The sequence below is a fragment of the Psammomys obesus genome, unplaced genomic scaffold, assembly GCF_907164565.1.
Source record: "Psammomys obesus unplaced genomic scaffold, mPsaObe1.curated_primary_1811, whole genome shotgun sequence".
Classification (NCBI taxonomy): Eukaryota; Metazoa; Chordata; class Mammalia; order Rodentia; family Muridae; genus Psammomys; species Psammomys obesus.
Window position 1 is genome coordinate 13088809 of NW_026591872.1, and position 18539 is coordinate 13107347.

General features: G+C 37.1%; 1 protein-coding gene across 1 annotated transcript in view; it reads right to left on the reverse strand.

Annotated features, from left to right (window-relative positions):
- Positions 1-18539, reverse strand: part of Znf280c (zinc finger protein 280C) — a 28248-nt gene that overhangs the window by 5270 nt on the left and 4439 nt on the right. Inside the window, exons 2-7 of the mRNA XM_055612142.1 lie at positions 16122-16227; positions 13063-13109; positions 8833-9053; positions 6461-6534; positions 5557-5657; positions 4364-4510 (exon numbers count right to left, since the gene is read on the reverse strand). Coding sequence (XP_055468117.1) covers positions 4364-4510; positions 5557-5657; positions 6461-6534; positions 8833-9038 — 528 coding nt within the window. The 5' untranslated portion in view covers positions 9039-9053; positions 13063-13109; positions 16122-16227. The remainder of the gene's footprint in view (positions 1-4363; positions 4511-5556; positions 5658-6460; positions 6535-8832; positions 9054-13062; positions 13110-16121; positions 16228-18539) is intronic.

Sequence of the window (18539 nt, forward strand, 5' to 3'; positions counted from 1 at the left end):
TCAGTATAATTCAAAGAGACAAATATCATTATTTAAAATAGTAAACATAAAATGGAATCAGGTATTTTCCGTTTATTCTACTTTTTGTAGGTTTCTGCGTGTACATGTGTGTGCGCACACACGCACGAGTGTGCATGTGTGCATCCCTGTGTGTGCCTGTGCGCATGTGTGCATTATATGGTGTACATGTAGAGGTTAAAGAACTACTCTGCGGGCTGGAGAGATGGCTCAGAGGTTGGGAGTGCTGGCTGCTCTTCCAGAGGTCAATTCCCAGCAACCACAGGGTGGCTCACAACCATCTATATCTGGATAAGATCCAGTGTCTTCTTCTGGCGTGCAAGTGTATGTGCAGATAGAACATTGTATACATAATAAATAAATAAAATATATATATATATATTAAAAAAAAGAATCACTCTGCAATTGAATCTCTCTTTTTATCTTTATATGAGTTCCGGTAATCAAAACTCAAGTAATGAGACTAGCATTGTTGGGTGGCAAGTACTTTTACCCACTGGCCCAGTTCCCTGTTTATTTTGAATGGTCTTACCAGGTATATTATGCTCATTTGCTGCTGAAATAGTTTCCTATTGGCAGTATTTATTATACACAAACACATATTAATGGATAGTTAGAAGTTAGTGCAAATTATATGAGAATCTAAAGAATATATTTTTCCATCCCAATTCCTGTGATTTTGAGTAAGAAATCTTTTCCATCTAAGTCTCTTTGTAATACAGGAATAATACTAGCTCACTTGCCTGTCTTGTTGGGTCACTGACTGGATAAATTAGAAGTATTAAAAAGACACAAATGTTATTAATGTCACTGTATTACAAATGGAAAATAGGAGAGGTTTGCAATGTTCACATTAATGTTCTGTATTTCTAGTCTCAACATGGGATAAACGGATCTCAAGAAGTCACCCTTGAATGCTTCTCTCACTCTAGATGTTCACAGCATTACCCTATATTACTTTAGGTAGTTCTAATAGCAGATATAGTCACAAATGTATGTAATAAATGCCAAATATGAAAGCTTAGGAATAATTTCATTGTGAATTATCCATCTGCCAGACCACATAGTCAAGAGCAAACTTTATATAAAGAAGACAGATGGAACTTGATGTCTGCATGTAGAAAAATGCAAATAGGCCCATATTTTTCACCCTGAACAATGTTAAAGTCCAAGTGGATGAAAGACCTCAACATAAAAAAAGACACACTAAATCTATAAGAAGAAAAAATGGTATGATTCTTGATCTCATTGGCACAGGAGACAACTTCCTAAACAGAACACCAACAGCAGAGGCTCTAAGATCAACAATCAATAAATAGGACCTCATGAAACTGGAAAGCATCTGTAAAGCAAAGGACACTGTCATGAGAACAGCCTACAGACTGGGAAAAGATCTTCACCAACCCTATATGTGACAGAGGGATAATATCCAGAATATACAAAGAACTTAAGAATTTAAACAGCAACAAATCAAGTAATCCAATTAAAAATGGGGTACAGAGCTAAACAGAGAATTCTCAACAGAGGAATTTCGAATGGCCAGATAAACACTTAAAGAAATGCTCAATGTCTTTAGTCATTCAGGAAATACAATCAAAATGATCTGGAGATTTTACCTCACACCTATCAGAATGGCTATGATAAAAAACTCAAGGGATGATGCATGCTGGAGAAGATGTGGAGAAAGGGGAACCCTCCTCCATTGCTGGTGGGAATGTAAATTTGTACAACCACTTTGGAAATCAATCCGGCACTTTCTCAGAAAATTGGGAATAGTGCTACCTTAAAATCCAACTATATCACCCCTAGGCATACAGTCAAAATATGCTCAACTATACAAGGATGTTTGCTCAACCATGTTCATAGCAGCTCTATTCATAATATCCAGAATCTGGAAACAACCCAGATGTCCCTCAATAGAAGAATGGATACAGAAATTGTGGTACATTTACACAATGCAATACTACTTAGCAATAAAAAAACAAGGAAATCATGAAATTTGCAGGCCAATGGTGGGAACTAGAAAAGATCATCCTGAGTGAGGTATCCTAGAAGCAGAATTTCTGCCTTTTGACCTATCATTGTAGATTTTTTGGCAGTGGTAAAAGTTGGAGCTCTGAAACAATTTTGGGCCATTGTTGGTTGAAGAATGTGATATTGGTATAGTTATTTTCTATAAAGCTTTGCTTTCCCTTGTATAAAATGGAAATAATCAGATACTCACTTCATGGGATGTCTGCTAAAATAATGGACATAAAAGCATCACTGGTTATCAATAAGGTAAGTAGTTGGTAATTACTTTTACTACTAAGAACTTTATGAAAGTATTTTTCATATCTAAAAACGTTAAACTGTCTAAAAAAAAACCAAAAAAGAAAAAATAACTTTATGTAACCAAGTTTAATAAATAAAAACATGGTTTATTATTTTCTGTTTATAAACATAAGTAAAAGATTATAGACTATTCATGCTGTCACATGCCTTTAATCCCAGAATTCAGGTGGCACAATCAAGAGGATCTCTGTGTTCAAGGCCAGCCTGGTTCCAGAGTACGTTTGAGGACAGCCAGGATAAAATACAGAAATGCTGTCTCAATAAAATATTGTAATTCTTAATTTTGAAAGTACAGTCATTTCTTTTATTAGAAAGTATTTGAAAGTAGAATTGCCTTAGGAAACCTTTACTAGATTTTGTTTCTGGGTGTGGTGGAGCATGTCTTTAATTCTAGTATCTGGGACACAGAAGGACACACAGGTGGATCTCAGTGAAGTTGAAGTCAGCAAGGTCTACACAGACTTCCAGGTGTAATGCCAGGTTCACAGGACCCTCAGAGACCACCAGGAGGCGACTCGATGCAATAGCAAGAGAGCTTTATTACAAGAGCATTCGAACTCAGGACCCAAGTCTCTCTGCCGTAGCAGTAGAGAAGTGGGACCCTGAGCTCTGAGTAAACAGGATTTTTAAAGGGAAAGTCTGTGAGCAGGGGGTTTCCATGGCAGCAAGCAGGGGTCACAAGCCTTGTCGTTACAGAATTGGGTGAAATTTAGCAGGGCGGGGTGACCTTTCTGAGGTACACAATCACAATGACTAAGGCATATAATCACAATGGCTATTTTTCTAAACCATATCTGAAACATTGGGGGAATTTTCCCACCTGATTCCCAACCGATACTCATTGATTATTGCCAGGGAGATTGTCTCTATTTTCTATGAAGCATTTATTCTGTATTATTTCCTGGAGGCTGTTGCTAGGAGAGTTAACTTTGTTCTCTGCTAAGTGTACATTCTGTGATATTTCCTGGTACCTGAAATCAGCTCCCAGTCAAGATGGCTCTTTACTCAGGCTAACTATACCCAGGCTAACTTAAACTCTTCACAGGCTAGCCAGGGCTACATAGTGAATTTTTGTCAAAAGGGGGGGGGAAGGGACAGAGGAAAACAGATAGATTGATTGATTCTTTCAGTTTTTTTTTTTTTTTGAATGGTGAAAGATTTTTTCCCAGTTAACAGGAAGTTAATTTCATGATTAGCTAATGACTGAAATCAAAGTCAAACTGGCAGTAGAGCTAAGTATACTGGCAATGACAACACAATTGATGTGCCAATCAGTGAGGGGGCAAAATTTTAGTACATGTTCAATAAAACATGTTCAATGCTTTTTCACACAAATAATATGCTGACAGTTTCATCAAAGTTTTCAGCCAAAGTCCAGGGTAATGGTTTCAGAAATAAAAATAGGTGAACACAAAATCAGAACTAAAGAGAAATGTGTAAGCACTGGCAAGATTCATGCCAAAAGCAAGGTACAATTTAAATACACTTCCCTGACAGAGTTTACAAATCTGGTAATAAGAGTCACAGCTGTTTCCTCTTTTGGTAGCTACCACGAGAAACTTGGGTAATGATGACAAATACTTGTCTTCTAACAGCAACAGACTAGGAAGTGAAAAGGATGTTTGAAAGGAAAGAAAAGCAAAAAGTTCTTAAGTCTAGTCAGTTCAAATGCTTTCCTCTGCTCTTCAAAATTACCTTCAAGATCACAATTCCAACCAATCTTGGATGCCAAAATATGCAGCTTATACATCCCACTCATTTACCCCCTTTCCCTCTATTCTATGGTACCTATTTCTAGTGATATCTTCCAAAAAGTTCACTGGTTATGGACCTTAATATTATCCGCAAGCAGGGGAAAAACATGTCCTTGTTTCCTAAGTCAGCATAAATTGTAAAGTAAACACATCATTTTGAACAACTGTGCTTTCCATCTGGATTAAATCTAATTAGTGTTCTCAGCAGGTATATCTTTCCAATGAAGCCATATGAAGAAATAAAGTCCAAATCTCACCTGATGTCTCATGCAATGATTCACATAAGGGGTTGCCATTCTACCAACTTTGAGGCAAAATGGACATAGCAAGTTCTCAGTGTTTTCATGGGATGATTTAAAGTGAATTTCCACATCAGAAAATATTGATGATCTAAACTGGCAAACCTAGAAATATAAAGTTAAATTCAACATAAAATTTTATAACTTGCATACAATTTACATCAAATTAGTAGTGATATGTTTAGAAAAACATCCTGCACTAGGAATATTTCAAACCACAGCCAGGTTTTATTTCTCCTTTCCTTTATGTTGACTTAAATTTTCAAGGGCTTGTTCTGTTTTTTTCTACTATATAAGACAGTATTTTCTTCTTCAGATTTTAAAGCCTATGCCAGAGACAGTTTATCTTCATATTCCTTTCTGTTTTCATTCTTTTTTTTAAGATTTAATTATTCCTCATGTATACAGCATTCTGCCTGCATGTGCCTACATACAAGAGGAGGGCACTAGATCTCATTACAGATGGTTGTGAGCCACCATGTGGTTGCTGGGAACTGAACTCAGGACCCCTGGAAGAGCAGCCAGTGCTCTTAACCTCTGAGCCATCTCTCCAGCCCCCTATCCCTTTCTTAATACTAGGACTCCAAACTCAGTTAAAACACTAGTGAAAATATATTTAGTTAATAACAAAAATGAAAAAAAGAAAGAAGCCGGGCAATAGCCATGGAGAATGGTGGTACACACCTTTAATCCCAGCACTCTGGAGGCAGATGCAGGGAGATCTTTGTGAGTTTGAGTTCTAGGACAGCTAGGGCTCTGTTACAGAGAGAAACCCTGTCTCAAAAGCAGCACACATACATGCATATATATGATTTACATAGACAAATAGATAAGATAATTAGGTATATTCAGTTAGGTTCTCTAGTATTTCCTATTTCTTTGAAACATCTACATTCTTCCCTCTATGATAAGCCCATGTTTGTCTTTCTCCAGTAGGACTATTACAGTATGGCCAGGAAGGCCAAATCCAGACCACTACCCCCACATACAATGCATGAGTTCAACCAAGGGGAAAGTCACTAAACACAAAGGCTTCTCAATTTTAGTATACTAATTTTATTTAAGTGCTTTGGTAAGCAAAATAAACAATACTATTTCATGGAATGCAGACATTGAACAGACACCAAAGTGTACAATAAACAGGTGTATACCTGGCAAACATAGGGCATTTCACCAGGTTTATGAGTGTCCTTCATATGTTGTAAAAAGATATGCTCTGTTTCAAGTGACAATTCACAGATTTTGCAAAGAGCTGAAAGGGAAAACATATCGAATCATTTTTCACACTTATGAAAACAGGATTCATTTCATAGAATCCTAACATCAAATACAGTAACAGGACAAAAGAAGGTAGTTCCAGCAATCTTATCACTATCAAAGCTAATACTGTTTGGGGGAACTGAGGGATGTAGCTTGCTTGTAGATTACTTAACTAACATTTCTCCATCCCTGGGTTAATCCCTAGTACTGCAAAACAACAAAACAAAACAAAGATCTAAAGATATTATTCAGCTTACTTAATTCTCACAACAACACTGTGGAAAGAGCTACAACTTTTATTCACATTTTCAGATAAGAAACCAGGAGCAAAGAAAGATTAATTAACTACCAAAGGTCCCACAGCTGCATTTAGAAATGATGCGGGAGCTGGGCATGGTGGCACACGCCTGTAGTCCCAACATTGTGGGAGGCAGAGGCAGGCAGATCTCTGTGAGCTTGAGGCCAGACTGGTTTACAGAGTGAGTTCCAGGACAGCCAACCCTACACAGAGAAACCATGCCTGGAAAAAACAAAACAACAAACAAAAGAAGCAATGCTGGGATTTCAACTTAAGCTACACGGTTCCCAGGCTGTGCTAACTACAAGTTAAGTTTTTAAATTAAGTATAAATTAAGGCCATTGATTTTAAAATTGAAAGCCCTCTATAGACTTTCTAACAGAATCATTAAGGTTCCCTCACAATCACATGTTAAATTCTGTAAAATTTAGGAGTGTGTGCTCTCTTGTGGCACTGGAGGTGGAAAGGGTGGGGATACTGCCAGTAGCAGTGCTCACATGTAGAACGGCTTTTCCAGGTCTCTTTTTTCTGTTTCTCAGGTTTCAAGTGGTGTTTCATGTGGTTCATGAATCTATAAATGATAGTAAAACAGGTGCAAAAATGCAAATTTATAACAACAAAACATTTACAAATACTTATCTGATCCTAAAAATTTAAAATATAGTTTCATGACTACAATTTAAAATATTATCTCCTAGGCTTTAATGCCCTCAAAAGGCCCTGCTAGTCTCAGTTTCCCATCTCTGCTTTGTGATGTCTCAACATGTAAGCTGTAAGCTACTGCTTCCTCCATGCCTGACTATCCACTAATGGTCATGGATGCTATTAACCTCTCTCAATAATAGTGAGCCCCAAATTAAATGCTTTCTTTTATTGGTTGCCTTGGTCATGGTATTTTGGCGTGACAATAGAAAATTCACAAAGAAAATACTTTAGCTTGGCATGGTATCTATCATGTGTCTGTAGAACTAACTACCAGGAGGCTAAGAATACAGGATTAATTTGAGCTCTGAGATTACAGCTTCTCTGGGAAACACAGCAGATTCTATCATCAAACAAAAGTTTTGTACTTAATTCAACACTTGGGAGGTACCTTTACCCTGGCCATTTCCTGTGCTTCTTGGCTAGCAGAAAGTGAACAATTTTTCTACACTATGTCCATCCTCCATGATGCTTCTGCCTTGCTTCAAGCATCAGCTAATCACGGATTCAAAACTCTGAAGGAATGAGCCAAAAGAATTCTTCCTTCAATTGCTTTTTTCAGATATCTGTCAGTGTTACCCTTTGTAACACCATCTGTTTGCTCAGTTTTACTTCCTGTTACTTCAGCTTCACAAAAATGGTTTTTATAAGATGGAATTTTGAGCCAGGTGTAGTGATGCAAGTCTCTGATCCTAGCACTGAGGGAGGCAGAGGCAGAAAGATCTCTTGTTAGTTCAAGGCCAGCCTCGTATATAGAGTGAGTTCCAGGACAGCCAAGGCTGCACAGAGAAACCCTGTGTAGAAAAAACAAAGAAAGAAACAAACAAAAACAACATACACAAAACAAAACAAATCCCACAAAAATGAAAAGAAATAAGTTCATGGTAGAGCTTATGATAAATGGGTGTGCCTGTTTTGAAGCCTTTACCAGACTGAATGTCAAAGTAAAATAACTCAATCAATCAAAATATTTTGCTGGATGTGGTGGCTCATAGCTTCAATATTAGAACTATGGAGGCTAAGGTATGAGGTAAGAAAAAAAAAAGAGCAAAAAAGCAATTTTAATATTAGCACTCCACCTGCTGAGCGCTGGGGTTACAGGCTATAAAATACTGTTCTTTATAAAAAAAAAAAAAAAAAAAAAAAAACTATGAGCTACTGTTGGTAATAAATACATTGAACCATATCTACTTTGTTTTGGAGACAGGTATAAATCAAGTAAGTTGACTTATGTTATTACATATAGCTTAAAGGGAGTGTTGCATGATACTTCTGATATACCTGCATTTTACATTAACGTGTCTCTTTGTCAGGGTTTCTATTGTTGTGACAAAATACCTTGACCAAAATCAACCTAGCACTAGCCCAGGGTTGGCCCTACCAAGAGTGGACTGCACTCTCCTTCATGAATCACCAAGAAAATGCCCAACAGGTTTGTCCCAGTACAAACTAACGGAGACATTTTCTTAATTGAGATACCCTCCTCTCTGATGATGTCAGCATGTGTCAAGTTAACATAAAACTAGCCAGTAAAACATGTCATATGTACTTAAGTGCAATTGTGGAGTAATGAGATGCTCAAAAACTTTTGGATTTTGGAGCATTTCAGATCAGAGGTTAACAGGTACTTGATTTACCACACCTGTATTCACCCATAGAACCAAGTGATGTTTTGGATACTTTTCAAAGCAAATTATAGACTCCTACGAAAACCAAAGGAGTGGTAGCATGAAATTGGTAAACAGACGTTCATGGTAAACGTTTTCTCAAACCATTGTTGAAGAGATAATATTTTTCCTATAAAATGTTGGGAAAATAGCACTGTTACACACATGAACTCACAGCAATTGTGACTGTATGCATAAGGCCTGCACAAGAGCAAGACAGTCAAACCCTCAGCATGTGTATGGAATGGGTTCATGAAGTCCCATTCTTAAAATATGACTGGATAGATCCAGATTTCAAACTATGGAAATACAAGAGGAATATAAAAATATTCAGCATAACAAGTAACCTTTCTTAGTAATGTATTACAATAATTTACCCAGGAGAGTAAAAACAAAAACAAAATCAACAACAACAGAAAAACCACCAAGATTTCTAATAAAAGATCAAGATACAAATTACTATTTGTTAATTTTCAAACAAATAATAAATATTTACATACCTAATATTATTCTTAAAAACTTTTGAGCACCTGAAGCATTTAAAAGTTCTGTGAGTCTTCGGGTGTTCTGCAACAGCTCCTTCATGACTTCCATAATAAAAGTCACTAACCAGCATGATCAATTTGCCTTCGTCTGAGCCAATGTTAGCTTTGTTTTCATCCTTTGAATCATCTGACTGAAGAGTTTCCAAAAAGTGATTTATCATGTCTGGGCAGCGAAGCTGAAAGAGGAGAAATAGTATGTTTTATTTTTACCTCTTATAAATTTTAATAAAGCATAGTTGGAACTAGACTTTGAGCATAGTTGATATGTCATTCCCCTAACACAAAGTACTAGAATATTTGTGGCCCCCCAAAAGTCATCAGTTACATTCTCAAAATCTAAATGCATTCTATCTATAATAATACTTAAATAGTTCATGGGGGAATATTTATCGCAAATAAAATCAAAATCTCATTTAAACTGATTCTAAGTAGAATGGTTTCCACACATAAGCCTTTTCATTGAATAAATTAATTTTTTATTATATATACTTTTCAGTGGTAGGATTTTTCTAGGAGAACTGGAGCAGACTGGGGAGGTGGTTCAGCAGTTAAGAGCACTAACCACACTTCCACAGAACTCAGGGTTCAATTTCAAGCACCCACATCACCACAACTGTTTGTAAGTGTAGTCCCAGGGGAGCCAATGATCTTCTAGCCTCCAGAAACACCAGACATTCAAGTGGTGCACAGACATACATGCAAACAAAGCAGCCAAACAAAGTTAAATAAATAAATCTTCAAAATAGTAACCAGAACAAAAATAAAATGAAAGAAATGATTGTAAAATCACAGAATTCTTATAATTATTGAATAAATGACAATTAGAAACCAAATTGAGAATTCTTATAATTCTCATAATAACAACAGTAACAAACTAGGCACAGAGGGTAGGAAAATAAAAAGGGGCTTAATGCATAAAAGGGAAAATATACTTTCAGAAGAGAATTACCATATAATTAAATCTCAGTAAATGCTATCTGTGCTGTTCCCAAAATCTAAAGTCAGATTGATTGGATTAGCATCTGGCCAAATTATGAAAGAATTTGACACTTGTGACTGTGAACGCTAATCTTGGTTGTCAACTTGACTACATCTGAAATTAAGTAAAACTCAAGCAGCTATGCACAGGCATGAGAGATTTTTCTTTTTTAATTACTTGAGGTGGAAGACTCACCCTAAATCTCAGTTACATCTGGTGGCAGGCCACATAAAGAACATAGAAGCTTTTGACTTTTTGCCTGCTTACCCTAACTCTCACTGGCAAGTTCATCTATCCTGTTCCTGATCTATTCCTTTGCTGGTGTGAGAAGCCAGTTCTTTGGGATTCCAATGCTGGCTGCAAGCTGGTAGCTCTCTAGACTTGGGACTCCAGCACCAGACTGGGACAGCTAAGACTTTCATGTAGTAGACTGAACAACTACTGGATCTTTGACCTTTTCCTCAGGAGACAGCTACTCAGACCACAGTCTGAGACACTTTAAAACATCCCCTTTTACCATGTAGAGATATAACCTAGAACCTCTGCTTGGATGAAGCCCATGGTAGCTCAGTAACCAATTGGTTTCCCATAGTAAGGGGAACAGGGAGTATTTCTGACAGGAACTCAATGGCAGGCTCTTTGACCTCCCCACCCCCCAAGGGAAGAGCAGTCCTTCTAGGCCACAGAGGAGGACTTTGCAGCCAGTCCTGAAGATACCTGATAAAACAGGGTCAGATGAAAGGGGAGGAGGTTGTCCCCAATCAGTGGACTTGGAAAGGGGCAGGGAGGAGATGAGGGAGGGAGGGAGGGCTTGGGAGGGAATGAGGGAGCGGATACAGCTGGGATACAGAGTTAATAAAATGTAACTAATAATAAAAAAAATTTTAAAAAATAAAAAAGAAAGGAAACAGAAAAGACATCCCCTTTTAGTGTGTATATATATATCATATACATTAAAGTAAATATAGATTTTTCTCATATCAGTTTTGCTCTTTAGAGAACTCTGACTAATAAACTGATATGTTCTAGTAGGAACTGCTGTTTAACCCTATTTCCACATCTATTTCCTCTGCTGTTTTTTTTTAATCTTATAGAAACAAGTATTTTTCACATTTCCACACATTCAGTTATTTCTACTAAATTTCATTTTTAGTTTTATTGTGATACTTTCTATTTCATTAGTTCCCATTACCTAAATTTTCTAATAAAGATTTAGAAAATAAAGGCAAAGGAACTGAAAAGATGAGTCTTTTAAAAAGGCATACAAAATGAACAACAGATACATAAAAAATAGTGCTCAAAATCACTAATCATCAAAACTACAATGAGGTTTCAGTTCATTGGGATGGCTCTGTCTGAAAGAAAAAAGGTGACTGGAGAGATGCAATTTTTTTACACTGTTGGTGGAAATATAAACATGTATAAAAAAATATAGACATTCCTAAAAACAATATAAAAACTATGATTCAGCAATGTCACCCTAGGTATATATTCAAAACAACTGAATTTTTTATTTCAAAGACAAATCTGCAGGCTGAAGTTTACTGTAGAATTATTCATAGTCCAGACATTGTTACACCCAGTTTGCAAGCCCCCAAAAGATCTACAGGAATCGACTTGCAAAACACATGAGGGTCCTTTTATTGTAAATTACAAGCTGCAGCTTGGGCCCATAACACCGGCTGCAGAAGCAGTGGGAGCTGAGCGCGCTGTGCCCAGGTTAGTTGGGCGATTTAAAGATTCTGGTCCCTCCCAGCATGCCCAAGGCAGGGGCAATTCCTGCCTGGCAAGCATCTATTGGTCAAAATGCTACATTTTTAATTGATTGGCTATAGGAAGGTCCCCAGACCATAATGACCTGGTGTCCCTCCCTAGGGGGATGGGCCAGTTTCCTAGCAACTGTTATCTCTAGTGGGTGGGGAAAGAATGCAGTAAGGCGGTCCTTCCCCTCAGGGCATTACTAGACTTCTCCACCCACCTACTTCAGGTCTTAATAATAGCTGCTAATTTATCTTTTGGTCTCTCAACATCAAACTAATCTAAGTCTAATAATATAAAAATGATACAGAAAATATGTGTAGACGGTTTGGAATATTATTCAGCCTTAAGAAAGCAGGAAATTCTACTTATTGCAACGACATGGCTAGACTTGGAAGGTATTCTATTAAGCATAATATGTCAGTAACAGCACAAATAAATATTTCACGATTACATTTACATGAGAAATACATAGCACTGTAAATAACGCAGAGAGTTGAATGCTGAATGCCACTATTTGGGGAAGTGGCACAAGGGGTAGCATTACTCAATGAATATATAGATTTAGTTATACAAGATAAATAGGCTCTAAAGATCTAATGTACAGCATTAGGAAGCATAGCTGACTACAGTGAGAATTTCGAAATTATAGTTTCTTTAACGAACACAGAAATATTTTAAGAATACATTGAGTTTTAATTCTAGATGTAGGGATATGGGGCTGCTTTGAAGCAGCTGACTATGATTTGCCTCATGCTGTAGCATGGGCTTGATTTTGCCAGATGTAGATAGATTCTGAGACTGTGTGACATTAGGAATTCTGAGGAACTTTCAGAAGGTGTATAAACGCTAGGGCCCCGAGAAAGGAGTTGCTTGTTGTGTGGATTATTGGTTGTTTGTTGGTTGCTGTTGGTTAAGCAGTTGTTTGCAAAGAATAAAAAACAAGAAGAAGGAATTAGATATCCTGATAGTGAAGAGCAAACTTGCCCCAAGGAGCTAGATGGCCCTAATCAGCAGGAAGTATTCTAAAGATAACATTGTCTGCTCTCTTGTTTTTTTCTCTGATATCTATTGTTAGCAGATTGAAAGGGTGGAGAAGGGTGGAAGAAAGAGGAACCCACAAAGCAGTAAAAGTCTGGTTATAGCTGACAACACTGAGTTGCATGATAAAAATTTGTTAGAAGATAGATTTTTCTGCCGTGTTTAGCTCAGAAAATGCAAAATGGACAGGTGGATATTTCTGAAACTGGTACATGCTTATGGTTTTAAAGACATACACTTATCTCCACATACCTATACCTATATTACCAGTTAAAATTTTTACATCAATGACTGCAAAGGGGTTTAAATACACTCCTGAACGAAAGGTGCTCTCTTTTACTTTTTAAAAAAGTAAAAAAAAACAAAAACAACAACAAAAAAACAACAACAAAAAAAACACTGTTTACCTCGGAAGTGGAAGGATGTTTTAATCCTAATGAAGTTTGATTGATACCTACAAAGATTTGAACACCAGGAAAGACATTTATAAATGCTTTAGCATAGAATATTACTTATGTAAAACTGCTATGAAATGCCTTAGATTTACAATTTAATAAAAATGCCTTGCAGCTAACCTAAACGACAAAAATTTATATAACCAAAGAGCAGAAACTATACAAGGAAGTATTTTCATATTCACAAAATAAACTTTATGCAAGAAAATTACAAAGAAATTTTCAAATGTCCATTAAAGGAGGCAGGCTGAGGTTAAAAAAGCATAAACCCCACAAAACCCAAAGCAACAATAGTATAATCAAAAAGATAGAGAGAGAAAAGGGAAAGCAAGGTTAACTTTCTCTGAGCTAAGTTCTTACAAATGAATCTATGTTTTGGTGATTAAATACATTCAAACTTAAAAAAAACATTGATACCAAAAATATTCATTCTAACATTCAGGAGAATTCTTTACAGGTCGTTTTAAAATCTTGAGATATCTGAAGAAAATTGATTTTGGTCTTCTCCAACTAATAACCTGACAAATGGTTTAAATTATTTGGTTGTTTCTTATGTAGAAAGTGGAAACAAAATACTTCACTCATTCATATGAAAAAAAATCTAGAGTTTCCACAATGGCCTTCCAACTACTATCCCCAGGATTAATTAAACATAATGGGCATTTCAGACAGAGCCTTTCTTTTTATGTTTCATCTTACTTTTGTGGTTTGAATAAAGATTTCCTTGGAAGAAATAGTTGTGCTTGAAAGCTATCATCTTAGCATCCAAAAGATTATATAATTTCATGGCATCTGTTCGAGGAACAGGCACAGACACAGAGAAAGTGATTTTATAAAAATAATCCAATATAAACTCTACTTTGTGACAAAGACCCTAAAACCACACATAGTTTAATGCACTGAAGTGTAAATTCACAGTAGAAAAAAAGGTGTATGTGGAAAGTGGAGGCTACCCTGTCAAATTTATAGTGTTCATTCTTTGAGATGACACAATTTTTTCCCTATCATTAGAGGATATGGTTACTGAATGATTACTGCCAGCACTTGAAACTGAATTTGGTTTTGTTACTTTCATGCTTACTTCTTTTAGATGCCTGTGTCACTTGAATAATCAATAAATGTTGGGATATTGCACTAGGTGATATTACACAGCACACTAGATAATAAAAACATACTATTTTAATACATAGCCTTTTAAAGATTTATTTTTATTCCATTTATGTACGTGTATGTTTGTACATCTCTGTGAATGTATGTCACATGCATGCCCGCAAAGCCCAGAAGAAGGTGTCAGATCTCTTAGAGCTGGTGTTTGTGCACCTCTGTGACTATGCTACATGCATGTCTGCAGCCGTCAGATCTCCCAGAGCTAGAGCTCCTGGTGGCTGTGAGCTGCCTGATGTCACATGGGTACAGGGAACCAAGCTCGGGTCCTCCAGAACAGCAGCAAGTGCTCTTAACTGCTGACTATCTTGACAGCCTCCCAGTATATAATTTTTGAGGCACAGGGGCATCTAAATTAAAGAAAATTACTCTGAGATAAAGAGTTTCCAGTTCAGATCCTTCAAGTTATTCATTCATTTCTGCTTATTTATTTATTAAGCATTAGTGTTTTCCTTGCATGTTTGTCTGTGTGAGGGTGTCAGATCCCCTATTTCCAGGCTATGGAGATAGTTCAGTGATGAAGAACACCTTTCTAGTGAAATATATCAAATTTGCTAATAAATTAGTTTATTCCTCTATAAGTAATATCTTTTTTATCTACATAACATTTTTTTTCTTTTTTGATTTTCAAGACAGAGTTTCTCTGTGTAACATCCCTGGCTGTCCTGGACCTGCTTTGTAAACCAGGCTGGCCTCAAACTCACAGAGATCTGCTTGCCTCTGCCTCCCTGAGTGCTTTGATTATATCCATGAACCATTGCACCTGGTTTAGGTAGCATTTTTACACTGTCTTACTCCACAATCATGAAGAATTTTGTCATGGTAGAAAAAAAACTTTAAAAAAAATCAAATTTTATTTCACTTGTCCAATTTCTGTTCCTTCAATGGGAATGTATTAGGTACTGATCATGGGCAAAACATCTCTTTAGTCCTGTCATTTTACAATACCACTCTATTATTTTCACATTTAACTCTCACATGTCATTAATTATAAAATTTATAAAGAAATAAACTAAAGTCATGCGATTTTTATAAATTAATAGACTCCAAATAACAAATGCATTTTTAGAGAGTATTTAAGAATCGGGTGACTTCTCTGACTCACAGATATTATATTAAGATTTCTTAGCTTACAGATAAGCTCAGCCAGGTGTGGTAGTACAGTCTTTAATTCCAGCGCTTTGGAGGCAGAGGCAGGCAGGTAAATCTCTGAACTCAAGTCCAGTCTGGTCTACAGAGTGAGTTCCAGGTCAGCCAGGGTTACACAGAGAAACCTTGTCTCAGAAAAATGAGAAGGAGGAAGAGAAGGAGGAGGGGGAAGAAGAAGGAGGAGGAGGAGGAGAAGAAGAAGAAGAAACTGAGAATAAGCTCAAGACTTAACGACTAGCTCCATTTCCATCTTTTAATGTATGTAAAATACGACACGAAGGCACTGGTTGCAGGAAAGAATTTTCAACATACATGCATGTACGCTTGTGGGCACATGCATACCATGGTGCACCTGTGGAGGTCAGAGGACCACCTGCCAGTCAGTTGGCTCCTCCTACCATGTGTGGTCAAAGATCACACCCAGATCTTCAGACTTGGTGACAGTCACCTTTACTTGTTGAACCATCTTGCTGGCTTTTAAAATCTGTATTAGGTCAGTTATTCAATGTGCCTCTGTGCATGGCATAGAGTCAATTCTCTACTTTGACTATGTAGGTTCCGGGATCCAACTTAGGTTATCAGTTTGTCTGCAAGCACCTGTACCTACTGAGCCATCTTCAGGCCCCCATACAGAAACGCTCTATGTTCATTACTGAAGTCTCTTTTATAGATTTTAAGAAGAAATGCCAAAATCAAACCTGTACTCTTTTTCGGTATGCTGGAGGATGGTGTACAGTTGGTTGAGTCTAGCGGTGAGTCGGAAGAAGCACCTGAATCATCTTGTGATGAAGTCTTTGAAAAGTTCTGTAAGATGTTAAAGTAATTTTGTTCGTCAGTTATTCTAAAAGTAAACCGAACTGTATGCGAGTACTACAAAGACAAGTGCAATTACTCTTCTCTGCTAAAATGAGCACATACTGGCTGGGAAGCATATTGGCATTCTTCAAGATTATTTTTGTAATTTTCCTGGAAAACTAGCATTAGTTGTAACCGAAATGTTAAAATTTTAAAAGGAAGCAGTAATAACATTAGCAAGGCAGAGGTTTCATTTTCGGTATAAGTTCTCTGCAAAAACATTTTAGCAGCACCTACGAAAGACTTTCAAAAGTCCATACATATCCTTTGACATAATCATTCCTTTTCTAACAATTTGCTTTAAGAAAATGAAAATGGGTAACAGAATATTTATAATAACAAAATATGAAAAACCTGTGTGTTCAACAACAGAGGAACAGTCAAATAATTAGTTAAATAGTATGATTATTATGGATAATCCTACTTTTGAGGAATATACAATGACTGACAAACAATTATATTCTCAATACAATATTCAGTGGAAATAAGGAATAGGTATCAACTCTGTGTAAATATGGTCATGACTGACTACACTATATACAGAAAACAAAAATCAAAACATACAGTGTTTCCTTGTTTCTAATCCTTTTTTATGCACATGACTTTTACAAAGAGAACACAAAGATTTTGCTTGCTTGTCTCATGCTTTCCAGTTGAGAGATGATTAGGTTGTGAGAATTTCACTTTTTTACTAAGCTGTCGTTTTTATTGAAGGAGGGGGAATAAAACAAGGTTTCCCAAGATAGCCCTGGAGAGCCTGGGAGTAACTATGTAAGACAGACCGGTCTCTACATCTTCCTGCCTCATTGTCCTAAGTTTTACTATCAGCCATATGCCACCATGCCTGCTTTTCTCACTCAATTTTCTGATGAGTTTATTAAAAAGTTAAAGAGGCAGAGGCTGGAGAGATGATGTCTCTCTCAGAGGTTAAGTGTACTTGTTGCTCTTGCTGGGGACTTGGGTTCGGTTCTCAGAACCCACACAGGGGCTTACAGCTAAATACAGCTCCAGTTCCAGGCATCCAATACCCTTTTCTGGCTTTTGTGGGTACAGGGCACTTATATGATATACATACATACACACAGGCACTCACATGTATGTATAAAATATTTTCTTAGAAAAGAAGTCTAGAGACAGCTATTGAAATTACCTAAAACAGCCAGTCATAGTGGCACATGCCTTTAATTCCAGGACTTGGGAGGCAGTGGCAGGCAGATCTCTATGTTTGAGGCCAGCCTGGTCTCCAGATCAAGTTCCAGACCAGCCAGGGCCACCAAAGAATCCCTATCTTGAGAAACAGAAACAGAAACAAAAACAACCAAACAAATTACCCAAAATATTCCATTCCTAGAGTTTGGGGCAGCAGAATAATTCACTTGAATACTGAAATACAACATGTACATACAATCATGCCTTAATACCTAAAACAGTGGCCATGGCTTAATTGCTCCTTCTTTACCGAAAGATCTTCTAAAATGAGCTTAATATATGTTGGGGTGGGATGGGTCAGCAGTTATCATAGATGTTTTCTCTTCCAGAGGACCCAGGTTTTATTCCTAGTGTCCACATGGCAGCTCAAAATCATCTGTAACACCAGCTCAAAGGGGTCTGATACCCTCTTCTGGCCTCCACTGGCACCAGGCACACATGGAGCACACAGATACACATCCAGGAAAATATTTATATGCACTCAAGGAACAGGGCCTCACCAAGCAGTCCCGGCTGCCTTTGAGCTTGCTATGTAGTTCAGACTGGCCTCAAACTCAGAAATCCACTTGCCTCTGTCTCCCAAGTGCTGGAATTAAAGGCACGCAACACTGCACCTGTCCATTTATTTAACTATTTAACTGGAAAAGTTACTCCTAACGTTCAAGTTATTTACATTTCCAAAAACATTTCCAACTGAAATAGCTCTCAATATTTGTATTTAAAATATACTTCTTTTATCTGAGCGAGGTGGTGGCAGCCCGCACTTTTAATCCCAGCCTGGTCTACACAGCGAGTTCCAGGAAAACCCACAGCTACACAAAGAGATGCTGTCTCAGCACACACACGCACATATATACACACATACAAACAATGCTAATGATACAGTCATTTCGAAATAAAATAACACCATATCCGCCTTTAACCAAAAATTAGGATCATACTTTAGAATGGACTTAAATGGCAATACATGAAAACAGTAAGTTGGGGACGGTATGCAAAAGAAATCCCTAACAATCTGGTGCAATTTTCCAAAATTTTTCTCAAGTCTGGGG